This window comes from Artemia franciscana, chromosome 18 (genome assembly GCF_032884065.1).
Source record: "Artemia franciscana chromosome 18, ASM3288406v1, whole genome shotgun sequence".
Classification (NCBI taxonomy): domain Eukaryota; kingdom Metazoa; phylum Arthropoda; class Branchiopoda; order Anostraca; family Artemiidae; genus Artemia; species Artemia franciscana.
Window position 1 is genome coordinate 1,047,009 of NC_088880.1, and position 21,908 is coordinate 1,068,916.

Below are 21,908 nucleotides of genomic sequence, written 5' to 3' on the forward strand. Positions count from 1 at the left end.
CCACTTGCTATAACCGAATTAGGCCAATCACCATAGCTACGAGGCCGAACCACAAATATGAGCTCAGTTTTTTGTTAAATTGAATATTTGGACGTTCAATTGCTAAAACTAAAAACTTCAATAAATAAAAAGAAAAGACTTCAGCCTGCTTCTCAACAGACCCGAGGTTCTTTAACGCTTATTATCTTATTACGCGTTACAAGAGTTTCAGTGAAACCGGTCCAGTTAGCCTGAGGGATAAGTACAGGATTGTGGAATAAAACATCCTAAATAACTGAAAACAGAGCACATTCAAGCCGTCCTTCTAGAGACATCTGTTTTAATCCTAACAACCAATTTTTTTTTACAATTTAATTATTCATAGCGCTGACACCGGTAGCATTTTTTATCTCTGATATGATAAACTTACGGATATGGTTATTATGTATAGAATAAATTACGTACAAGACACGTGTATCTACTCAGTTAGGCATTATCCTGTTGGTTTTGGCTCTTTAATTAGTTGCAAATAATTATTCTACTGAGAATTTTCTTTGATTTAAACCTCTGCGAGAGCCATCAAAAGGATGACAGCAGAAAACGGCATAAGAACAAATATCATATGTCTGAGACCAATTTTAGTCTTAATTGAGAAATTATTAATAGCGTCATTTCTGTCATTATAAGTCATAATAGGGTAAATAAGAAAAAGAACCATTTTGAGGTGGACCAGGATTCATTTGGTCACGAAGTACAAAATTGTAATTTTATTCTTGTTGGGCACCTCCTCGACCACGACCGTATCCTCCTTTCTGAAAAGAAAAGAGAAAATTGGTTTTGGCTCTTTAATTAGTCGCAAATAATTATTCTACTTGGAATTTGCTTTGATTTAAACCTCTTTGCAAGAGCCATCAAAAGGATGACAGCAGAAAACGGCGTAAGAACAAATATCATATGTCTAAGACCAATTTTAGTCTTATTAGAGAAATAATTAATAGCGTCATTATAAGTCATAATAGCCTGAATTAGAAAAAGAACCATTTTGGGGCGGACCAGGATTTATTTGGTCACGAAGTACAAAATTGTAACTTTATTCTTGTTGGGCTCCTCCTCGACCACGACCGTATCCTCCTTTCTGAAAAGAAAAGAGAAAATTAATAGCAGTTGATCATCTAAGAGAAAAAGAAAGACAAAAAGAGACAGAGAAAAAGAGAAAAAAAAGAGAGCGGAAGTATCGTTCTCCTAATAATCTAAAATATTATTCTCAAGAGTTATGCATTCCCCTACCTCATCGTCAAAAAAGCTCGAAAAACTTTTTGATAAATCGTAAAAGTTGAAAAAAATCGCTTAATGAGCTTTTAATTAAGACAGAAACAAATATCATACTGGAACTGAAAGGTGAAAAAAAAAAAAAAAAACAAAAAAAAAAACTAACAGCCATGAACTCTCATTTCTAATCTTCTTCAAAGAACTATTGTTTTAATCAAACACCATAATACAATAAAAATCCAGCGGAGAAAAACTTGGGTTATACCGACAGACACATAGAAATTTCTTCATAATAGTAATGGCAACGAAAACAAAGTTTGGTTAATGAAATCAAAAAATATATTTTATAAAAAAAAGTTTTTTTTTTCAAATTATATATATATATATACGCACAGAAACAAAATTAATATATGTCAAAGCTTGTCATCACAAGTCAAAAACAAACTTTAATATTTACTTTCTTCTTTCACTGAGATTTCCAATATGACTCAATTGGAAACCATCTTTCAACTTATATTTATCTGAAACTAATAATAATTGATATCTAAGAGAAAATCTGGACTTTTTAGAAGGAATTCAATGTTCTAGAACGCGTAAGAGCTGAGGGAGGTTGCAGAAAAAGCCATATCGAAATATTATTTTCCCTTTGATTTTTAAAATTATAGAAGTATGATTTTTTTTTCTAATCATCTTCCTCTTCTAACTAAATTTTCTATTTTATCAACGAGAATTGCACGGTTTGAAGGATCAGTTTTTTTTTTACACAGATGGCAATATTTCTTTTATCTAAATAATTAGAAATCCTCCTGCTAATTTTTTCCAGTATTTTAGATAATGACGTTAAAAGCGCAATAGGGAGATAATTATCCATATCAGATTTGTCTCATTTCTTACACGGACAATTTTCTCCAGTCTTTTAGGACCAGATGAAATACACGAATTAAAAATATGGATAGGTGATTCGAAAATGTCAGATGCCATGCTCTCCAGTAAATTACCAGACAGCTCAACACATCCCATTCATGATTTAAAAGAACTATTTTTATTGGGGGGGGGGGGGGGGAGGATGAGGCGTCTAAAAATAGCTTCACAAAATGTATCAAAAACTCTTTTACATGCATTTTTGTTAGACCCCCCCCCCGAAATTTAGAGCTCTTTTAGGAATACTTTTTACACTGTCTCAAAATTTTAAATTGGTCCAACTATGACACTACCGCTATAATACAGAAGTTGTTTCCCAGAAGATAAAAAATGAGGTCATCCCAAGCCATTGCTGGCACATAGGGCGTCAAAACAAAGTTTTCATTGACAAAAAAGAAGAGAAATTCCAGATCCCATGTTATAGCTATGATAATCCCATGATAATCCTCTTCTCTCATTCTGAATTGCAACAAGAGCAGATAAAAAAAGAGGCATACGCCACTTAGTGACGTTTGTCTCTTTTTATCTTCGTAACGGTACAAAATAGGACAATTCTGACTGCACTATTCGGTTCCTCGTGACGTTTTGCCCAAACCATAGTTTAGAATTACCAAAACCAAACCAAAACCATAAAGGCATATACTGCCCTTTTAATTATCACAACAGAACTGTTATTATACGAACTAGGGTTGGTGGTGCCCGGGGATAAATTAATTACAGCGCCTACCTTCCGACTCAAATGTAGGCAAAAAAAGAAAATGAAAATAAAATTGTTTCTTATCAAAATGCGGTAATTAATTTGGAATTTTCAAGGAATGATAAGGGAGATAATCAATTGACCAAAAAGGCAATATTTGCGTACTATAAACAATAAACAAAAATCTTTGGCCGTTTCGCGGTGAAGTTTAAAATTAAGGTGTTTAAAACTACCTTTTAGAGTGAATACAATTTTATCAAAGTTTGTTGCAGGTTTCTACAACTGATCAGTCTCTACAATTTTAATTTTTTAATTATATTATATTAAATCTTCAGCGTTACCCTTTTTATCAATCTTTATCTGTTATCTTTATCTATTAATCTATTATCTATTATATATAATATAAAATTATATAATTTATATTATCTATTATCTATAATTTTATCTTTTATCTATTATCTTTATCTACTATTTTTTAGCAATCTTTATTAATCAATTTTTACCTAAATTTCTTGAAGATTACTTTTCCCACTGTCTCACAATTTTAAATTAGTCCTACTATGACATTACCGCTATAATACAGAAGTTGTTTCCCAGAAGATAAAAAAAAAAGATCATCCCAAGACATTGCTGGCACGTCAATACAAAGTTTCAGATATTGTGTATGTTTTTAAGGGACAATTGTAAGCCTGCCGCCCAACCTTGTTGTAGCAGAGACTGGCAAACAATCTTGTGTCCTATCACAGGGCCAGTAAAAAATGAACTGAGAAACATAAGAAAAAAAGCTGATATTTATACTCACAAATCCCATTTCAGCACCTTCTCCGATCCCAACATCTCCCTTCTTATCACCCTCGGCGCCTGGGGGACCAGCTTTTCTGTAAGCAGATCTGTCATCACCCAGCTTTGTCTGCTCACGGGCCATTGCTGCTGGTCGTGCTCGAGCAGCCTCTACTCGCTTAGGTTTTAATGTTGCTGGTACAATCTGTAATACAACAAATCATTTAAAAACTATCCGTTCACCAACGAATCATATACTAGCCACACTGTGGTTATAAAGCTTGAAGTCACGAAAGACATACCCCTCACAAAGGCTGCTGAAAAATTGACATTTAAAGCCGGAGATCAATGTCGATTTTGTCACCTTTGTTGAAGATGTTACACAAAGTCATTTACAAATGTCTTTATGATTTTTTTCAGACTAATGCGTTAATAACTGCAACCCAATTTGGGCTCCATAGGGGCCACTCCACAACACACACCTTGCAGCATCTGGTTGATTGTGTGAGCAGTCCGAGCAGATTGTGTGAGCAGTGGATAATAGATATTTACCAATGTCAATTTCATTAACGCTAGAAACATGTTTAATAAGAGGGATAGTAAGAGAAATATTTATAAAAAAAAAAAAAAAAATCATCATCACAAGCCCACAAAGGACCGAATTCGGACTTCGGATTCGATAAATCATATGATTGCAAGAAAATTGGCAAAAATGCAAAAACAGCGAAAAATCAGAATGAATTATCATTTGTGAGTCAATAATTTAACTGTAAAATGTCAATTAAAAAGTAAAAATAGATAAAAACTGGTCAAAAATAACTTAAAAAATAAAATAAAAGTCAGACTTTTTTTTAAAAGGGACATTAAAAGAGGGGGCCGACAAAATAAGCAAATATATACAAAAAAGGAACGAAATACAAACATATACAATAATAAAAAGGGACACTAAGTGTCAATAATTTAACTGCACAAGGTTAATAAAAAGTTATGAAGATAAAAACTGGTCAAAAAAGGGGGACAAAAGTAAGTCAATAAACACAAAAAGGGAACAAAACATAAATATATAATAATTTAAAGGGACAGTAAAAAAAGAAAGGGGAGTTGGGGACAAAACAAGCAAATAAGGGCAAGAACGTGGGAAAAAGAGAGAGAGAAAAAAGAGAAACTAGTGTGATATTTTATTCATTTTTTTTCTGTGATGAAGGGGACAAAAGTTCGTTTATATCTGGAAGTAACGAAGCGAATGGGGGACAAGATAGGGAAGGGCTCAGAAACAGTTCAATGCGGCCATAATCTGGACTAGGAATGTCCTTTGGGGAAAACACTTGCCGTGCGAGGGTTTGTTATCGAATTTTCTTGCAAAACGGAGGCACAACGAAACCCTCCTGCGGTTAAGGGTTTCCAAACTAACTTTTCTTAAGAGCAGAGGTTATGACACCTACCCTTCTTTGAATATTTTTCACAAGGCTCTTTCTGGATTGATTCAATTTTTTTTCCGATTCTTCGCGAGAGATGCCAGGGTGCCAAACTGGACAAGTATATTCGAGATGAGGGCGGACAAACGACATGTAAACCCTTAAGGAATGGGAAGGGGGGACGCTAAATTTATTTAGGAGCTTAGGATCAAATAAAACTGATTCCGCAGGTTTAAGGATTTTCCTAGATCAACTTAAGTTTCTAGGAATTAGCAGTGCTTCTTTACAGCAGTTTGAAAGTTACCTTCATGTAAAAGATCCATGCAAATAGTATCAAATGATGTTGTTTCATCCTCGAATCCATTAAAGTGTGGGATGCCTCAGGGATCCGTTCTAGGGCCTTTACTTTATTTGTTATATGTTGAAAACACGCGGTTTTATCTTCAAGACGTTTACAATACTACGTTTGCTGATTAACTATATCCACGAAATCTATTGATGAGCCTGTGCTAAAAGCAAATTTACTCGGTATCAACGTGACTAAGACCTTCTTCATCGGCTTCTGCAGAGCAGGAACGCCTGTTGATACTGGCGACCTTGTTATACAATCTGGGAATTCCACGCACCAACTGAGTTGAGTCCCATACTTAGGGGTTGTCATTGATTCTAATCTGTCATAGAGGCTTCATATTGAAACTATTTCTTCTAAAACTGCCGGAGGGGTTGGAAAATGCGAAGACTGTCATATTTTCAACATTTAATTATTCGCTCGTATGATGAATAATCTCGCAAGAGATAGCCATCTCTTAAGGCTATCTCAATGGGAGCAGAAGTTTTCACCGTAATTTCAAATGAGCCTGAATTCTGCTAAAAAAGGCAATAAGGATAATATGTATTTTAAAGAAGTGAAGGATAAACGTACTTGTTTCAAGTTTTTGGATTTGCTTAACATTTGTGAACTACGTAGTTATCAAGCTGCAGTTCCTGTTTTCCTGTGTATAAATAATCTAGTTTCAACATTTTTTTTGCTGTGCTAATAGTGACATCTGTGATTACGAGACTAAATTTAGTGATAATTTGGAGGTTGAGCATAAGAACAGCACACGCGGTCCGGATTTGGATTACAATTTCTTGGAACTTCTGTTTGGAATTTGTTATCAATTAGCACCTGGGTCACTAAACATATTTTAGATTTAAAGAGAAAAATGAAAGAGTAAAAGAGTATTTATTATGATGGATTATGTTGTTATTTTTGTATGGAAAAGGTCAAACGGCTATTTGACCTTTTCATCCCGATCGCTCTACTCTAAGTGTTTTCCAAGATTTTAGGTTTCCCCTCCCAACTCCCCCCCCCCCAATGTCATCAGATCCGGTCAGGATTTAAAATAACAGCTCTGAGACACGATATCCTTCCAAACATCAAATTTCATTAAGATCTGATCAACCGTTCGTAAGTTAAAAATACTTCATTTTTTTATTTTTTCCGAATTAACGGGCCCCCCACTCCTCCCCCTAGATGGTCAAATCGGGAAAACGACTATTTCTAATTTAATTTGGTCCGGTCCCTAATACGCCTGCCAAATTTCATAGCCCTAGCTTACCTGGAAGTGCCTAAAGTAGCAAAACCGGACAGACAGACCGACAGAATTTGCGATTGCTATATGTCACTTAGTTAATACCAAGTGCCATAAAAAGGTGAAAAACAATACTTCAAGCTTAAACGATTAGATTATATTCACTATATACATTCATAGCTCGTATATGAGGTACAATGGCGGGATATTATAAAGGTGCTCAATGGCACCTTTTCTAGTATTAATTTCCTGTTCTGCCACAGCTTCACAGGGATCTAGAATACTTATTATAGAATACTTATTATAGAATACTTAGGATATAGAATACTTATAGTAATCCAAATGAGCTTTAGAACATGGTGCTAAAACTAGAGTAATAGCCTTGTTAATATACCGGATTGTGACATCTCTGAATCAACTTGGGTCAAATATTATGAGAAAGGGTTACTTGTCTTACCAATTTTTTGTATTTGGCTCCATTTTGGGTGATTTTTCTCAAGTGCCATAAACTTAATCTTCGATCTGCTTTTATAAAGTAGGATAAGTTTTTGCTTTGTTTCCCACTTTAGTCCCAGGATTCTTCTCTTATTAGGAAACATAACATAACAGATCCAACTTGATTCATCCTTAATCAGATCTCAAAGTTTAATAATAATATTAAAAACCATCCGTGTTTTGAAATTCTCCAGCACTAGAATTCGGCGTGTTTTTGCCTTAGCCATGGTTTAACTAGTCTTTTCGTGCTAGTGAGTATCAATTACAAATATATTGTGTCTAGGCCTATACTTCTTTTTCTAGTAATTCTTTTTTATGTAGTTTTATATACTCGGTCTCTTTTGTTTGCTTTTGACGGGCAATAAAATAATATTATTATTCTTACATGTGCAGTGTTTGTAAATATTAAAAATATTTGTTCTTTATATTAATAAAGACACATAAAAGAAAGAAAAAACAGCTAAAATACCTCAGGTGGAAGGTGAAGGACTTCCCTAAGATACTGGATACCTTCATTTGTCAAATACCAGTAATAATGTCTCCAGGCAAATTGTTCTGTGACATATCCCCTTGACTTTAGTGACTGTAATAAAAAAAAATGAATGAACAGCTAAAACCCAAGAAAGAAACATCTAAGGATTCCTTCATAAACGAGATAAGGGAATAAAGCAAACAAGAAAACTATAATTAGCCTACATAGTGCATTTATGCATTCTACATGGACATAATGAAAGAAAGAGAAAAAGAACCAAAGTTTATGAATACAAAACAGTGCCCACAAAAAATTATTTATGAATTGTGTATATTTTCAACCAATTAATTTTGATAGCAAGATTTAACAAGGGCATTGGCTACTAAATATAATATAAGAAAATTAGTTACTCTGTAATTTTTTAAACTAAAAAGAATTCTATTATAAATGGATGAGATAGCTAAGACGCCCTTTACAGACAAAAGGTGGAGAAACAATGAAGATTATTCTTTACACCATCTATACAGGGCCAAAGCAAAACCAGTTCATCCCCAAATGGGGTAAGAAGAAGATAGCTGTGTTGGCCTCAGGCAGCCTGGTACTGCACCGGGTTGTTGGCAGTTGTGTTAGTACAAAACATTCTATTATCGTCAGTAAAGGTGGTAGTGACAACCAAAAATAGCTAAACTGTTTCTTGCAGAACGTACATTGTTCAGGCTTCTAAGGCTCAATTTTAGACTTTTACTCAATTTCTTTGTGAAAATTTGTTTTTTCTTCTGTTACAAATATATTTTCCCTATGGGGAAATACTTTGGTCCTTTTAACCTTAAAAATTTTGGTAAATGAAGCTAAACAGCCTTATTATATTCTAGCTTTGGTTTTACTCTGCTGTCTGATGACATCATAAATTTGACCCATTTAATCTGTCAAGATTGGCTTTAAATGATTAACCTGAGACTCCAAGCAGGCACGCCTATTAAAGCTAACGCCTATAGGCTTAGGTCACTTGTTTGCCTGTGAGTCCAGTCAACATTGTCAGTCATGAGTCAACCCAAAAATCTCGATCGTCCCTAAAGTTCTATAACTATGCACCTTAGTTCTATCCTAAGAAGGATGGATGACAGACTATCTATCAACAAGTAAAAATTGACATAATTTTCATACATTCCTGAAAAGGCTTATGTCAGCTGTGCCTCTCATTCAGACTATCCGTCTTGGCTTTTTCTCCATTTAGCGACGAATCGATGACAGCTTGAATTTAATTCAAAAATCAACGGATTTTTGTTCAAGATTATTTTAATTTAAAAATTCAAATAATACTATCAGTTATATGGAACTGATAGTATTGCTAGCAGCTTGGACTTGCATTAAATAAGTTGTTAGACCACATGGTTATACATGATTAATGACAAAAAAAAAAAAAAGAAAAAAAAAAAGAAAAAAAAAAGAAAAGGTGTACAAGAAGGGCAAAACTGAATAAAGAAAAAGGCGCATCATTTTTATTATATTCTATCCAGTGGTGGTTTGGATATCTCTGGCACCCGGGGTGAAATTTTGATTACCCCCCCCCGTCTCCCCCAAAACTTTAACCAAATTGTCGCTTATTAACAAAACTTTCATTTAATTTATTATTTTAATTATTTAATTATCTTTATTTTATTAAATAATTATGAACTTATTTTTTTTAAATATATATTTTTTATTATTGATTTTTATTTATTATTATTTAATTATTTTTTTAATTATCTTAATTTAATCATTTTAATCATGTTTGTTAATTCAATTCGATTAATTAGTTAGTAATTTATAAACCATTTTCATTTATTAGCTGCGCCCTCTACTTTATCTTAATAAATTCAATTTCCCAAAAAATACAAATTGATTCTAACTGCTAGATTATTTGTTTAAATTTTGCGACCCTAAAATTTCTGCACCCGGGGCAAATGGCACTTTCCCTAATCTAAAACTGAGTCTGTTTCAATCCTTTATTTGTGCAATTGTCTTTTACTCTCTTCTGCATCTAACTACGAAGTTCTGAGAAGCAATTCTATTCACAGTACAGATCAGCTCTAAGAGGTGAAAGTACCTTCATGAGAGTCTAAATATCTTGCTGCACAGAAGAAAAAGAAGGGTAAACCATACTATGCATGTTTACTACCAATGTTATCCTACCCTAATAGAAAATCGTAACAATATAGAGAAGCATGGGGTAAATATGTTTCCGTCTTTTAATACTTCTGTCCTGCCTCATTTGAGGATTAAATTAAAAAAACAAGTTTTTTTAACGGAAAGTAAGGAGCGGCATTAAAACTTAAAACCAACAGAAATTACTTCATATATGAAAGGTGCTGCTTAATCATCAACACCCCGCTCTTTATGCTAAAGTTTGATTCTTTCTCTTAACTCTACTTTTTAAAACAGTAAAAAACTGGTAGTTTTTTAACCTGTATTTTACAGGCATTAACCTGGCATTTAACCTGTATTTTAGTTTCCTGGATATTTGTTTGTATGTTCTCTTGTAGCAGACTAAATGGCATACTGATGTTCTGGACCGTCATATCAAGCACTGTTCATGCCACTGTGAAGTACTTTTGGCCTTTGGGATACACACATTAACACATATTTCAATTGGGATGTGATCAGCAGAGTGACTCCCCACTGTGCCACTCACTCTGTGAGAACACTCACTGTGCCACTCATGTTTGGTGTGCATGCAACATGGTCAATCTTTGAGACTGAACCACTAGTATGCACAAACATGAAATCTTTGTCTTTTGGGAGCATACAATACCCACTTTCAAGTGCACTTAGGATCAGCTGGGACCAAGGAGACCAGTCATTGACTAGATTACAGTTGTAGTCTCTGATTATAACACATTCCAGTTTAGACAACATAGTAGTCTTGAGGCACTTTGCGAGAGCTCACACTGCTTTCGAGAATTGGTTATCCAACTTTTTGTCCTGTAGTTTGTAGGAAGTTAGACATTAACAATCACAAGGTTCCCAACCCTTATAGCCATAAAGTCTTCAGCTGCATAAAGACTATTGGAACCAACAACAGAACTACATACAATCACTAGTCCACCAGAGGGCCTTCTGTAGTGACAAGAATTAGCTGCTACAAAATAAAATGTATGGTTGTCTGAAAACTTGGGTAGGTTGAGGCTATCTTTTGTCAGCAAATGTTATTGGATGCACAGAATATTGCTAGACCAACATAGTTCTTCAATTACAAGGATTCTGTGAGACACGCTTCCATTCATATTCCAAGACACAATCCTAGTATTCTGTTCATTCATTGGAACGTTTTTGTATTCCAATTTGCTTTTTCATCTCAGGGCATTGAAATGACTGACGTGTATGTTTTGTCCACTTGAATGCTGTACATCCAATTGTGGACACTGCAACGTGGATAAATCTCGGAAGTGGGACACACCACTGAAATGTGACCAAATTTCTAGTAATTATAGAATTGTTTTAGGAGCTACACAAATTCTTCAGTCAGAAAAGTTCAAAATCTAGTTTTTATAGGCTTTTCATAGCTAGATCTAGCTAATAGTAGGAGGGAAAATGCAACTTATAGGTTCAACTAGCGCCATACTACTCTGCCCTTTCACAACCTGAAATGCAGGCTTTCAACTTAGATTCTATACTTTTTGATTTCTGGTTGATAGAATAGGCAATGCTGTCTACCTTGTCCTTCACTTTAACAACAAGCCGCCATTCAGATTGGTTTCTTTTCAATTCAACATCATCAATCAGTAAGTCCTCTTCACACATGCTCATAAGAAATTGTTTTCATTCTTCTGGTGTTAGTGGGGGGAGGGGGTGTGTTGTTCAGAACTAAAGAATAGGGTAGTGGAGAATGTCTATCTGGGGAGAGATTAAATTGGCACCTGTCACTTATAGGATTACTGGGTGGCCATGGGAGTGAAACTTGGTTGTAATGCTCTAGGAAACCCAAAAACTGCAGTTGCATTTCATTCACCAACAATATAACCCTTGCGCCTACATCTACTCCACTGGCCAGTACTACTTGGGAATCAAATATAACTTGGGGAGTTTTATCCTATCTTTATTGTGCAAGCAGCTTAGCAAAATCTACTAAATTATCCTCATCTTGCATGCATTTCGTAAATTGATCACCTGTTTTGGCTTCCATAGTTAACAGTTCTTTTGTCTTTAAAATTGAGTCTCAATAAAAAAAAAAATACCACAGCTCGTTTTAAAAACACTTCCTTCTTTATTCCAACAGCCATTGATCACATATATAGTTCAACACAGCATTTAACATTATAGTCTCTCTCATGCTTGAAACCAGTTTTACACAGAGATGAATTCAATGTTTACTCAATAAATACCAGAGGGTTTAGGATGTACCCAAATAAACAAGGGAAGTGTCAGTCCCTGTTCCACCTAATCCCTGGAGTTTAAGGGAGAATCTCCCAGCAGGTACAATGGCACTTGTGACAGGGAACTGCTCCTCTTCTAATTGCCAATTAAGGTTACATTTAAACGGCTTGGCACACTACATATATAAATGTTTAAAAAGTAGGTCAGTAGATCAGTAGACACAAATGTTGGCCAATAAAAATACGGTCAATAAGAATCTCTCAGCAGGTACAATGGCACTTGTGACAGGGAACTGCCCCTTTTCTGCTTGCCAATTAGGGTTACATTTAAAACGAATTGGCACACTATATATAAGTGTTAAAAAACTAGGTCAGTAGATCAGTAGACACATGTGTTGGTCAATAAAAATATGTCAGGATTGAATGTCACTAATCCCTATAGCTAAATTTTTGTTTTCTTCACTACAACTTACTGAGTTATAAATGTCTACACAATATCCAATTTTGATGTTGACACTTTGATGTCATCAGCAGAAAAGAAGCACCATTCAACCATAAAATATATATCTGGTACTCAGAGTAGTTTCTATGATAGTAACAATTGTATCGTAAGGGGTAAGGGAGAGAGGACATGTATGTTTTTTTCCCAACCAGTTGTCATTTTTTACCACTTGCTTATCCAAATTCAAGTTTGTCAATTCAAATAGTCTATATGTCAACATCTACATTATCTTCCTGGTTCAGATGTCATTCAATTTAGATTATGCTAAAAATCATGGTCAGTCATACATACTGTCAAAAACAGCTCCATTTTCCACATGAAGGTAAAATGCTGCATGAGGGTATGGATCAGAAGATTCTTTTTCAAGAAGGGGGGGGGGTGTTATTTTTCCTAAGAGATAAGGCTTTAAGGGAATCAAGAGGAATTTCAGCCATAGGAAATGATGTTTTTACTAGGCTATGAAGCATATCTGAAAGCCCTGACTAGATATTCTTTTTCTTCCATTTACCTGGATACAGAATTAATACTACTTACTACCAATGCTTTTATAACATGAAGATTGGGTACATCTACTTCAGGGTGTTTAGGCAGGTGAACATCTTTCATTGCTACCATAACTCCTTCTTTGAATAAATGCTCATAAATTTGATGGCGGTTAGCTTTGGGCATCAACATCTGAAACAAGTGCTACTAAATTAAACATGTAAATGAGCTTATAGATAAAAAAAAAATCAGTAAAATCAGTGAAGCAAGGAGAGGGGTAGCATTGACACCCAAATCCTAAATTTTCCCAAATGTCTGTTCACTAGTTGTCAAATAATATATTTTTTTCTATTATTGTCCTCTCCCAAAAAATCTGCATGTGCATCTTTATGAAACTTCATTGGAAAGTCTTTGGAAAATAAAACAGAGGAATGCCATACACCAATAAGAGAGGCAAATATACCCCATGTCTAAGTAAAAATCTCTCAAGTTTTTTTTATTCAAGAAAAATGTCATTTGTGTTGTTGTAAAGGTAAAATCCTAGACAAGGGACTTTGTCTATCTTGAAAGAAGTTGAAAAAAGCAGATGAAACTTCTAGGAATGAATCCAGAGCCTCAATGATCCTATAGGGATTTATTTTGAAGTTCATATTTCCACCCCTTCTCTCTCTGAAAAATCTTTTACAATTTTGATGGTATTAAAGTGAAACTTCAGAAATGAATTCAGTGCTCAAAGCAGACACAAGAAAAATACCTTCATTCTCATAATTTTCCTCAATCATGATAAATAAAATGTCTAAGGCCAAACTGGTCAGGCATAACAAAACTAAGAAATAAATCTGGAAATGACAAGCTTGACTTACTTTTGCAGTTTCATGGCTGATTAATTGTATAGAGTATTAATTGTATATATATTAATTAGGCTTTTTTTTAATTTTAGATATATTTTTTTTATTTAGTTTTAGGTTCTAGTTGTTCTTTTTCCTTTATCTATCCTTTATATCCTTTTTTGTTTATCTAGTTGGTATTTTTTCCTTTATATATTTGTTAGATTATTCCTCTTTGTTTCCTTCATACTGGCCATTGACTAACTTGTTTTTTTTTCTTCTAGTTTTATTTCTGTTTTCTCAATACTAATTTATAATGCTTTAAAAACTTGAAAACTAATTTCTTAAATTTGGAAAAATGCCTTAATATTGCTTAAAATAAAACCAAATAACAAAAATTGCTTTTTCAAAATCCATAGCCAAAGAATAAGATACTACAAACCTATAATTAGCCTAAACATTTGTGTCAAAACTTTGTCTAGGTTAGTTGTTATATAATGCAATCTTCAAAACCCTTGAAATAAGGAAAGCATAGACATAGTAGCTTGATAATGTGTTCCCAGAGTACCCTGTATTCATTCTTGAAAATTTTATTTGCTTAACTCAGCTACTCTTCAGGATAGCAAGAAGCCCTTCTACTAAAATGTCCTGTTGTTTAATCCATTCTTTGAATGGATATGAACATCTTTGGCTGTTATATTTTTGAAAAAGAAAAAAATACTTTACTTGGACGATTCAATTGCCTGTAGAACATAAGTTTGCAGCTTTTTTTGTCCTTGTCATCAAGGTTTTAAATCATATGCAGGGTCTATTAGGAGCCTATTCCAACAGGCTTTAGAGACCCCCCCCCCCCAATGAAAATTCATACTGTTTTAATGAAAGTGGTAAAAGTTACTATTGTGTAAATACATATTATATGTGTAAAATACATAAGATTGTTGTAGTCTTCTGGATTGTTAGTAATTATTTATGACTGGGCAATAACAAAGGATAAGGCATCACTTCAGGGTTCCCTGAAGGGCTCAAAATAAAATTTACAATGGAAATACCACAAAAAGACGAGTTGAGCAATTGGTTTGATTCCACCAAGCCAAGTAATTGGAGAAACATTATACAGGTTGTCAAAGATCAGTGCTCCTAAGAGGAAATATGGATGGAGGTATGTGTTAAAAATTCCTTCCTATGGGATCATTAATGCTTGGATTCATTCATAAGAGTTTCCATCACCTTTGTCAACCACCAGCCACAAGATAAATAAAGGGAACATTACCTCAGTTAAAAATAATATTTGGAATCTAACAGGACTTAAATTTCTTTGTTTTCAGATAGGACAAATGTGTTTGACAGGTCAGGTAATCCATTAAAAAAAAAAAAAAGCTGGATCAAAGGGTCTAAAAGAATAGAGAGAGTAGATATAGTAGCTTTATAACACCTTCCTTGAGTATATTTTGGGCCTTCAATTCCCTCCTCTAAGTTTTCTTCACCTAACCACCTTTCCAAGACAACAAGAGGTTCTGAGATAGGAAGAACTTATCACATCTCTCACAAATCTCTATCACAAGCCCAGATGGACTGAATTTGGACTTTCTTGAGTAAATCAACACACACACACACAAAATAAGCCAAGATAACAGGGCTAGTCAGGGAAAAAAGAACAAATTTCCAAATGTCTAGGAGATTGTAAAAAATGTCAAAACCAATCAAAACTTCCAGGATAGACCAAATAAAAACAAATGCATAGGACAAAATTTCTTTTATATCTTTCAGCAGAAAATTTTACTGGTGTAGGGAGCTTAAATTTTATTATCCTACTTTTTCTTAAATTTTACAAGATTATGTGTCAGCATTTGTTGGCACAATGGATGATTTTGTGGGCACATTTTTCATGCCCCCCTCCCTCAAAACTCAAAAACCTAGTTTCATCTTAGGAATTATTTTGCAATGAACTACATCTTTTTATTTTGTCTTCCATTACTTTGCAAGCTTCTATTATTATTATTACATTAGATTTACAATGCTTCTTGACTACCAATATCCTTCTGTTGTGTGTTGCTACAGCTAAGCCCAAACTCAAGGCCTTGTATTACCAAGCCAAGATCAAACCAACTGTACCATCAGAAGAATCTAACCAATGCTCTTAGATATGGTAAAATTAGTCACTTCATCCCCTCACATCACAAAGTGTACTATGGGGTAAAACTGATGGAATTCAAGAGAACACATATGAACTAAATATATTGCCAAAATTGCAATGTCTACACCTTGGAATTTATGCCAAGTTTACAGATGTACTTCAACTTAGCTTCTTTGTTTCAAGGAAATAATGATTGGAGTTTAACTGCCCATTTTTGTTTAGATAAGTAAACCTGTAGTAATGTCTGGTGATTGTGGTGACAGATGATGCTGTGTTTATTGCCATAAAGCTTGGAATGGTTGTGATCTGCTTTTAAAGATCTGCTTCCCATCTGCTTTCAAAGAAGTGCGGATAGTTCCGCTTCACAAAGGTGACTCTCCTGAAAATCCATCAAATTACCGCCCTATTTCTATTTTGTCAGCATTTTCTAAAATACTTGAGAAGGCAATTTATAAGAGGTTTTATGACTTTCTTAAATCGTCTAATTTCTTCACAAATTTCCAGTTTGGTTTCCGGTCTGGACACAACACTGAACATGCTACCGTTGCTCTTATCCAATATATTCATGAATGCTTAGATAGAGGTGAAATTCCAGCAACAATATATTTAGATTTTAAAAAAGCATTCGATACAATATCCCATTGTATTCTTTTTAGTAAATTGGATAATTGTGGTGTGCGTGGACCGGCGTTGGATCTAGTTAAATCTTATCTTGATATGAGAAAGCAACGATTAGATGGAGGCAATTTTCTCTCTTCACCTGTACATCAGTCTTCGAAGGTTGGGGTACCTCAGGGCTCTGTCCTAGGTCCTCTACTTTTTTTAATTTATATAAATGATTTTCACCGTGCTTTTACATCCCCGTGTCTCAACACACATTTTGCTGATGATACGGCAGTTTCAATTTCTGAAAAGAATGACGAGGAGTTGGAGGCAAAACTGAATACTGCATTTTCTAATGTTCTTGATTGGTGTTCTTCAAATTTTATTGCTTTGAATGTATCAAAAACAAATTTCATAATTTACGGCAGAAAGTCAAATATCTGCCCTCGTATTACCTGAGTTACTTCTTCAAAGTATCTATTATCAATATCTCGGGTGAAAATGACAAAGTACCTTGGACTTGTGATTGACGAAAGCTTATCTTTTAAAACACACATTCAAAATCTACAATTAAAGATTTCAAGGTATGTTGGTTTAATGCGAAGGTTAAAGCTTTGTTTGCCCTACTCTGCTTTACGAAGTATTTATTTTGCTCTGATTCAGACTAATATTAATTATTGTTCTCTAGTATATTTATCTACATTTAAAAGCCATATTAAACCAATACAGATTTTACAAAATAAAGCCCTAAGAATCCTTAAACTTTTTATTCCATCACCTATTGAATTTCCAAATAAGTCTTCTACTGCATCTTTATATACTTATCTAGATATACTTCCAGTCACTCAACAATTTGCTTTTGGAGCAATTCTTTTCAAAATCAATTATGACATTAAGAAATTACCGCCATATTACCTCCATCAAAGTTTGTTCTCCCAATCACAAGATTTACATAATTATAACACTCGACAAAAAAAGGATATCTACATTGACAAATATAATACTGAGAGATCTAAATTCGCTCCGTTTTTGTCAATAGCTCGGTGCTGGGATGCTCACAAGGCTCTTATTGATAAATTTTCCTCTATCCATTTAATAAAAAGGAAACTTAAATTTCATTTAGTTCAGGATTATTTTTAATTAATTAAGTATCTTTTTAGTAAGGCAAAGTTTTTGTATGGTTCGTTGCTCTGGGTGATTATGGGCCTCTCAGCTATCTTCCAGTATTAATTTATATTTAATAATATTACTTTCTTAATTTCTTCAACAGTATTGAATGATCCTGAGCTAGCTGCTACTTTCATACTATTGTTGTGTTATTGTATCTTTGCCGTCATGTTTATCTTTGTATTGTAGTGTGTTATTATTTTATTCTTTGTCGAGGCCTAGTTTTTCGAGCTTGTCTCCCCATGGGCCTTTGCCATATATATATATACATGTATGTGCGATTAATAAATAATTGAACTTGAACTTAAATGAACTTGAACTTGAGTGTTTTTGAGTCACTTGTGACAGGTGTGAAGGGCATATCCATTGACAATGGATTACAGATCTTGCAGTATATGCAAGGAGACCAGCCATACATAAGGAAACACTTTAAAACAATTTGTACATTATACTATGCAGAGTAATCCTAATTAACACATTTTGCAGAGGAGAACCTTGATCTTTAGTTTTATTACTATTACTGTTGTGCATTTTCTGTTTTGAAATATACTATATATTTTATTAGACACCATCAGCACCATTTAATTATTTCTCACAAAAACATGTCAATAGACAAAAAGTGATAAACTAGGTTAGGTCACATTTGGATAATTGTTTAGAAACACTTTTTGATACTTAGAGAACAGACACAAATATTTAGAAGTGTGATAGAAAAACTGGAAGCACAAGGAAGTGAAAATAAAAGTTCTCTCTCTTCAAAATATGTTAACTAGGATTATTCTGCATACAAAGTAACAATTATTTTCTTAACATGTTTCCTAATGTATGGCTGGTCTCTAGGCTTACATCAATCTTGCAAGCAGTTATGCCAGATCATCAAGAGCTGGTAAGTTCCTAAACTCAAAAGGAACCATGTTTTACTGCCAGATATGTTTAAAAAAGTAAAACTTCTGTTTGATTTGTTACTAATATTGTTTTTGATATTTTTACTCTTATTTGTTTTCAATACAAGTATTTCAAAGGTTTAAACAAAATGCAGCTAGTCTCATTGCTATTGGAAATTGTTTCCTGTGTTGGTCTTCAACTTAACATGTCAAAGCAAGTGAATTAAGTATTCATTATAAAACTGTTTTAGCATGTTATTGGGATTATTAGAAAGCATCACATTGATCAGACTGATGCCTTACTGTTTTACAACCCTATCCAATATTTAAGAAATAATTTCTCAGATCTTTAGAACCTTATAAATTAGGATTGAGCAAAGACTCAAAACATTTTCCCAGTAAAATTGTAGTTAATTGACTTCTTGCTATCTTGGAAAGGGTTTAGGTTAGGAAAATGAAACTTTCAGGGATGGGTCTATAGGCTAAAGTATGTCCTGGGAATGTATTTTAAAGTACCCACCTCCACTCCTTCTCCCTCTAGAAGGCCCTGAATTTTGTCTACATGACAGGTCTATTACCTATTGAAGTTTTGACAAAACAAAATTTACCTTAATTTTCAGTTACTAGTTGCTTTTTCTTTGCCTTTAATCCTGAAAATGCAATTCCTGTTATTTGAGTAGAATTTTGAGCCATATCAATGTTTTTTTTTCTTCAAAATTTAGGAAATGTATTTGCACATCTGTATGTTATTGAGCTAAGTTAGGAAGCTAAAAACAATTTTGTTGTACTTCAATTAAGCAGAAGATCTATTTTGCAAGATTTCACTTTTATAACACACATATTTTTAAAGGTCATTAAAGGTCAGGATCCTCTAGAGGGAGAAGGAGTGGAGGTAATTGCTTCAAATACCTTCCCAGGACATACTTTAGTCTGTAGATTCATCCCCAAAAGTTTCATTTTCCTAACCTAAACCCTTTCTGAGATAGCAAGAAGTCAATTAACTAGAATTTTACCCTGGTAAAATTCTGTCATGTAGGCAAATTTCAGGGCCCTCTAGAGGGAGGAGTGGAGGTGGGTACTTCAAAATACCTTCCAGGACATACTTTAGCCTTTAGACCCATCCCTGAAAGTTTCATTTTCCTAACCTAACCCCTTTCCGAGATAGGCAAAAGTCAATCAACTATAATTTTACCGTTCCTTCAAGTATGCCCATGATCAACTTTTCCATAGGCTATTTTAAGCCTGGCATACATTATATTGCTTCAGCAAAGAATATTCTAGTTAAACTATGTTATAGACATTAGTATTAAAATCGACTTTAGCAATAATCAACAAACCTTTACAAGCGATTAGGGAGGATAACTTAAGAATTAGTAATCAAGTATTTTTAGCGATCTTGTCTAAGTAGGAAAACGTTAAACAGCATTGACATATTAAAACAACCTTGGCTGCTAATAACGATGGAAAATTGAGAATTCCGATGAAGCAGAAGAAAATAAGAGAGAATCAAATCAGCACATGGATGGCGAAATTTCAAAATACTATAGAAACTACATGAAACCCGAAGCACTAGTCTGGGTATAGGACTTGCCCCTAAATATCTTAACAGGGTGAGATTTTGCAGATGTGTTTTATCGAAGAAACAATAGAAATTGCCCTCTCTCCCCACTAAATTTAGAAAATAAGTTTCGCCCTCAAGACCCATAAATTTTGTAAATTAAAAACTCCATATAAAGCTGAATTAAGCGGTCACAGCAAACAAAAGTTGGGTTAGTACCCCTAAGCCTTTTAAAGGCCAAACGCCCTTTTCGCTTTACAAAAACATTTTATTTTGGGCAATGTGGTTTTTACAGGTCAAAACATCGACACTAACTAAAAAACGGAGATTTATCACAATAGCCAAGATTACTGAAAAGAATGAATGAGTGTTTGTAGTGAGTATTATATACTACTACTTTAGTGACTATATATACTACTTTTGTTTGTGGTAATTTCTGTTCGTTTTAGATCTTAATTCATTTTCTCTAGTAATTTTGTGTTTATTCTGGTTCTCATTAATCTATTCATGGTGATTTTTGTTCATTTTCAGTTTAAAGTGTTACTTCCTGATATTCCAGGGTTATGCCGAGAGAAAGTTTGTGAGGGCTAGGGCAGAATATGTGGAAGAAAGATGACAGATTGCCAAAGATTGTCCTTGTCGGCAAACCGTCTAGGGCAAAGCGAAAAGCAGGTCGTCCCCAAATGAGGTAAGAGGATGTCGTAAGGAAAAACTAAATCGAGATGGGACTTCCTTGGAGGCTGTAAAGAGAGAAGCTTTAAATGGATTGGGATAAAAAAGAAGCGTGCGTAGCTCTGTTGGCCTCAGACCGTTTCGTAGAGTAGTGAGTTATTAGTAGTAGCAGTATTATTTCCCAAGGAAAAAATAAATGAACAATATAACATATTAAAGCCATAATGCTCTTTACTTACTATATGTTTTTGCTTTTGTTGCTCTTTATTTCGTCACCCGTGAAAAATGATTTGAGTAATGTTTCCACCTCTATTGATTTTTTGACATACTCCTCGACAGAACAAGGAGATAGCAAAAACCGGCAAATATAAAATTTTCCAAAAAGAAAAATGAAGGTGCTAGACTTGATTTCAAATTCACAGTCTGAACCTTTGCATGTTTTGTCAAGAAATGCTACAGTAAATTTCGCTCAGTATATATTTTTGATATAGTTCTATAGAGCTTCTTTGAAAAAAACAAAAAATGAATAATACAAAAAAGTATAATCAGCAAATAATTAGAAAAAATAATAATACTAAGAAAATGTATTCTAAAGGAATGAAAGACAGGAGATGAGCAAAAGAATTTTTTGCCTTTTCTATGAAACCACGTTATTATTTCAGGATCATAAAATAAGTTTACCCCTGACTCCTTACTAATTCTTTCCTGACTCTTTGACTTAATCCTCACTCTTCGATCTGTTAAAATATTCCAAATTGACAATATCATCACTTTTTCAGAAGCAATGCTATAGCCTTGCCTGTAGGAAAAGCAATAAGGTTTCAATATTTTATTGTTTTTTATTGTTTTTTCCCATGATGCACTTCAGATGGTAGAGGTTGTCACATAAACTTGGATAGGGACTGATTCGATTTTAAATTGGAAGTCCCAGTGTCCTATTTAAGAGTCAGAAGTAACCAGAGGTCAACTAGCCCCCACCCAACGCTTTTTTTTCCTAAATTCATCCAACAATTTTTTTGAGATAGCCATTTTATTAAAACAGTTCAAAGACCAGATAACAAAAGCTCCGGGGTTGGCAGAATCACCCGAGTCTCCGGGGCAAGTGTTACGAGTTATGCCTTGGG

The 21,908-nt window shown here is 34.1% G+C and overlaps 1 protein-coding gene across 2 annotated transcripts; it reads right to left on the reverse strand.

The window, feature by feature from the left end:
* Positions 1–731: 731 nt before the first annotated feature.
* Positions 732–20,027, reverse strand: LOC136038476 (small ribosomal subunit protein eS10-like). Of its 2 annotated transcripts, none has more exons than XM_065721545.1 (5): positions 19,892–20,027; positions 12,991–13,131; positions 7,600–7,713; positions 3,669–3,851; positions 732–791 (listed from the first exon to the last, which is right to left on the reverse strand). In XM_065721545.1, exons 2-5 carry the CDS (start codon positions 13,129–13,131, stop codon positions 747–749), a joined length of 483 nt encoding a protein of 160 aa, XP_065577617.1. In that variant the 5' UTR covers positions 19,892–20,027; the 3' UTR covers positions 732–746. The 2 variants fall into 2 exon arrangements, with proteins under 2 accessions (XP_065577617.1, XP_065577616.1); XM_065721544.1 differs by lacking the exon at positions 732–791 and adding an exon at positions 1,020–1,114.
* Positions 20,028–21,908: the final 1,881 nt, after the last annotated feature.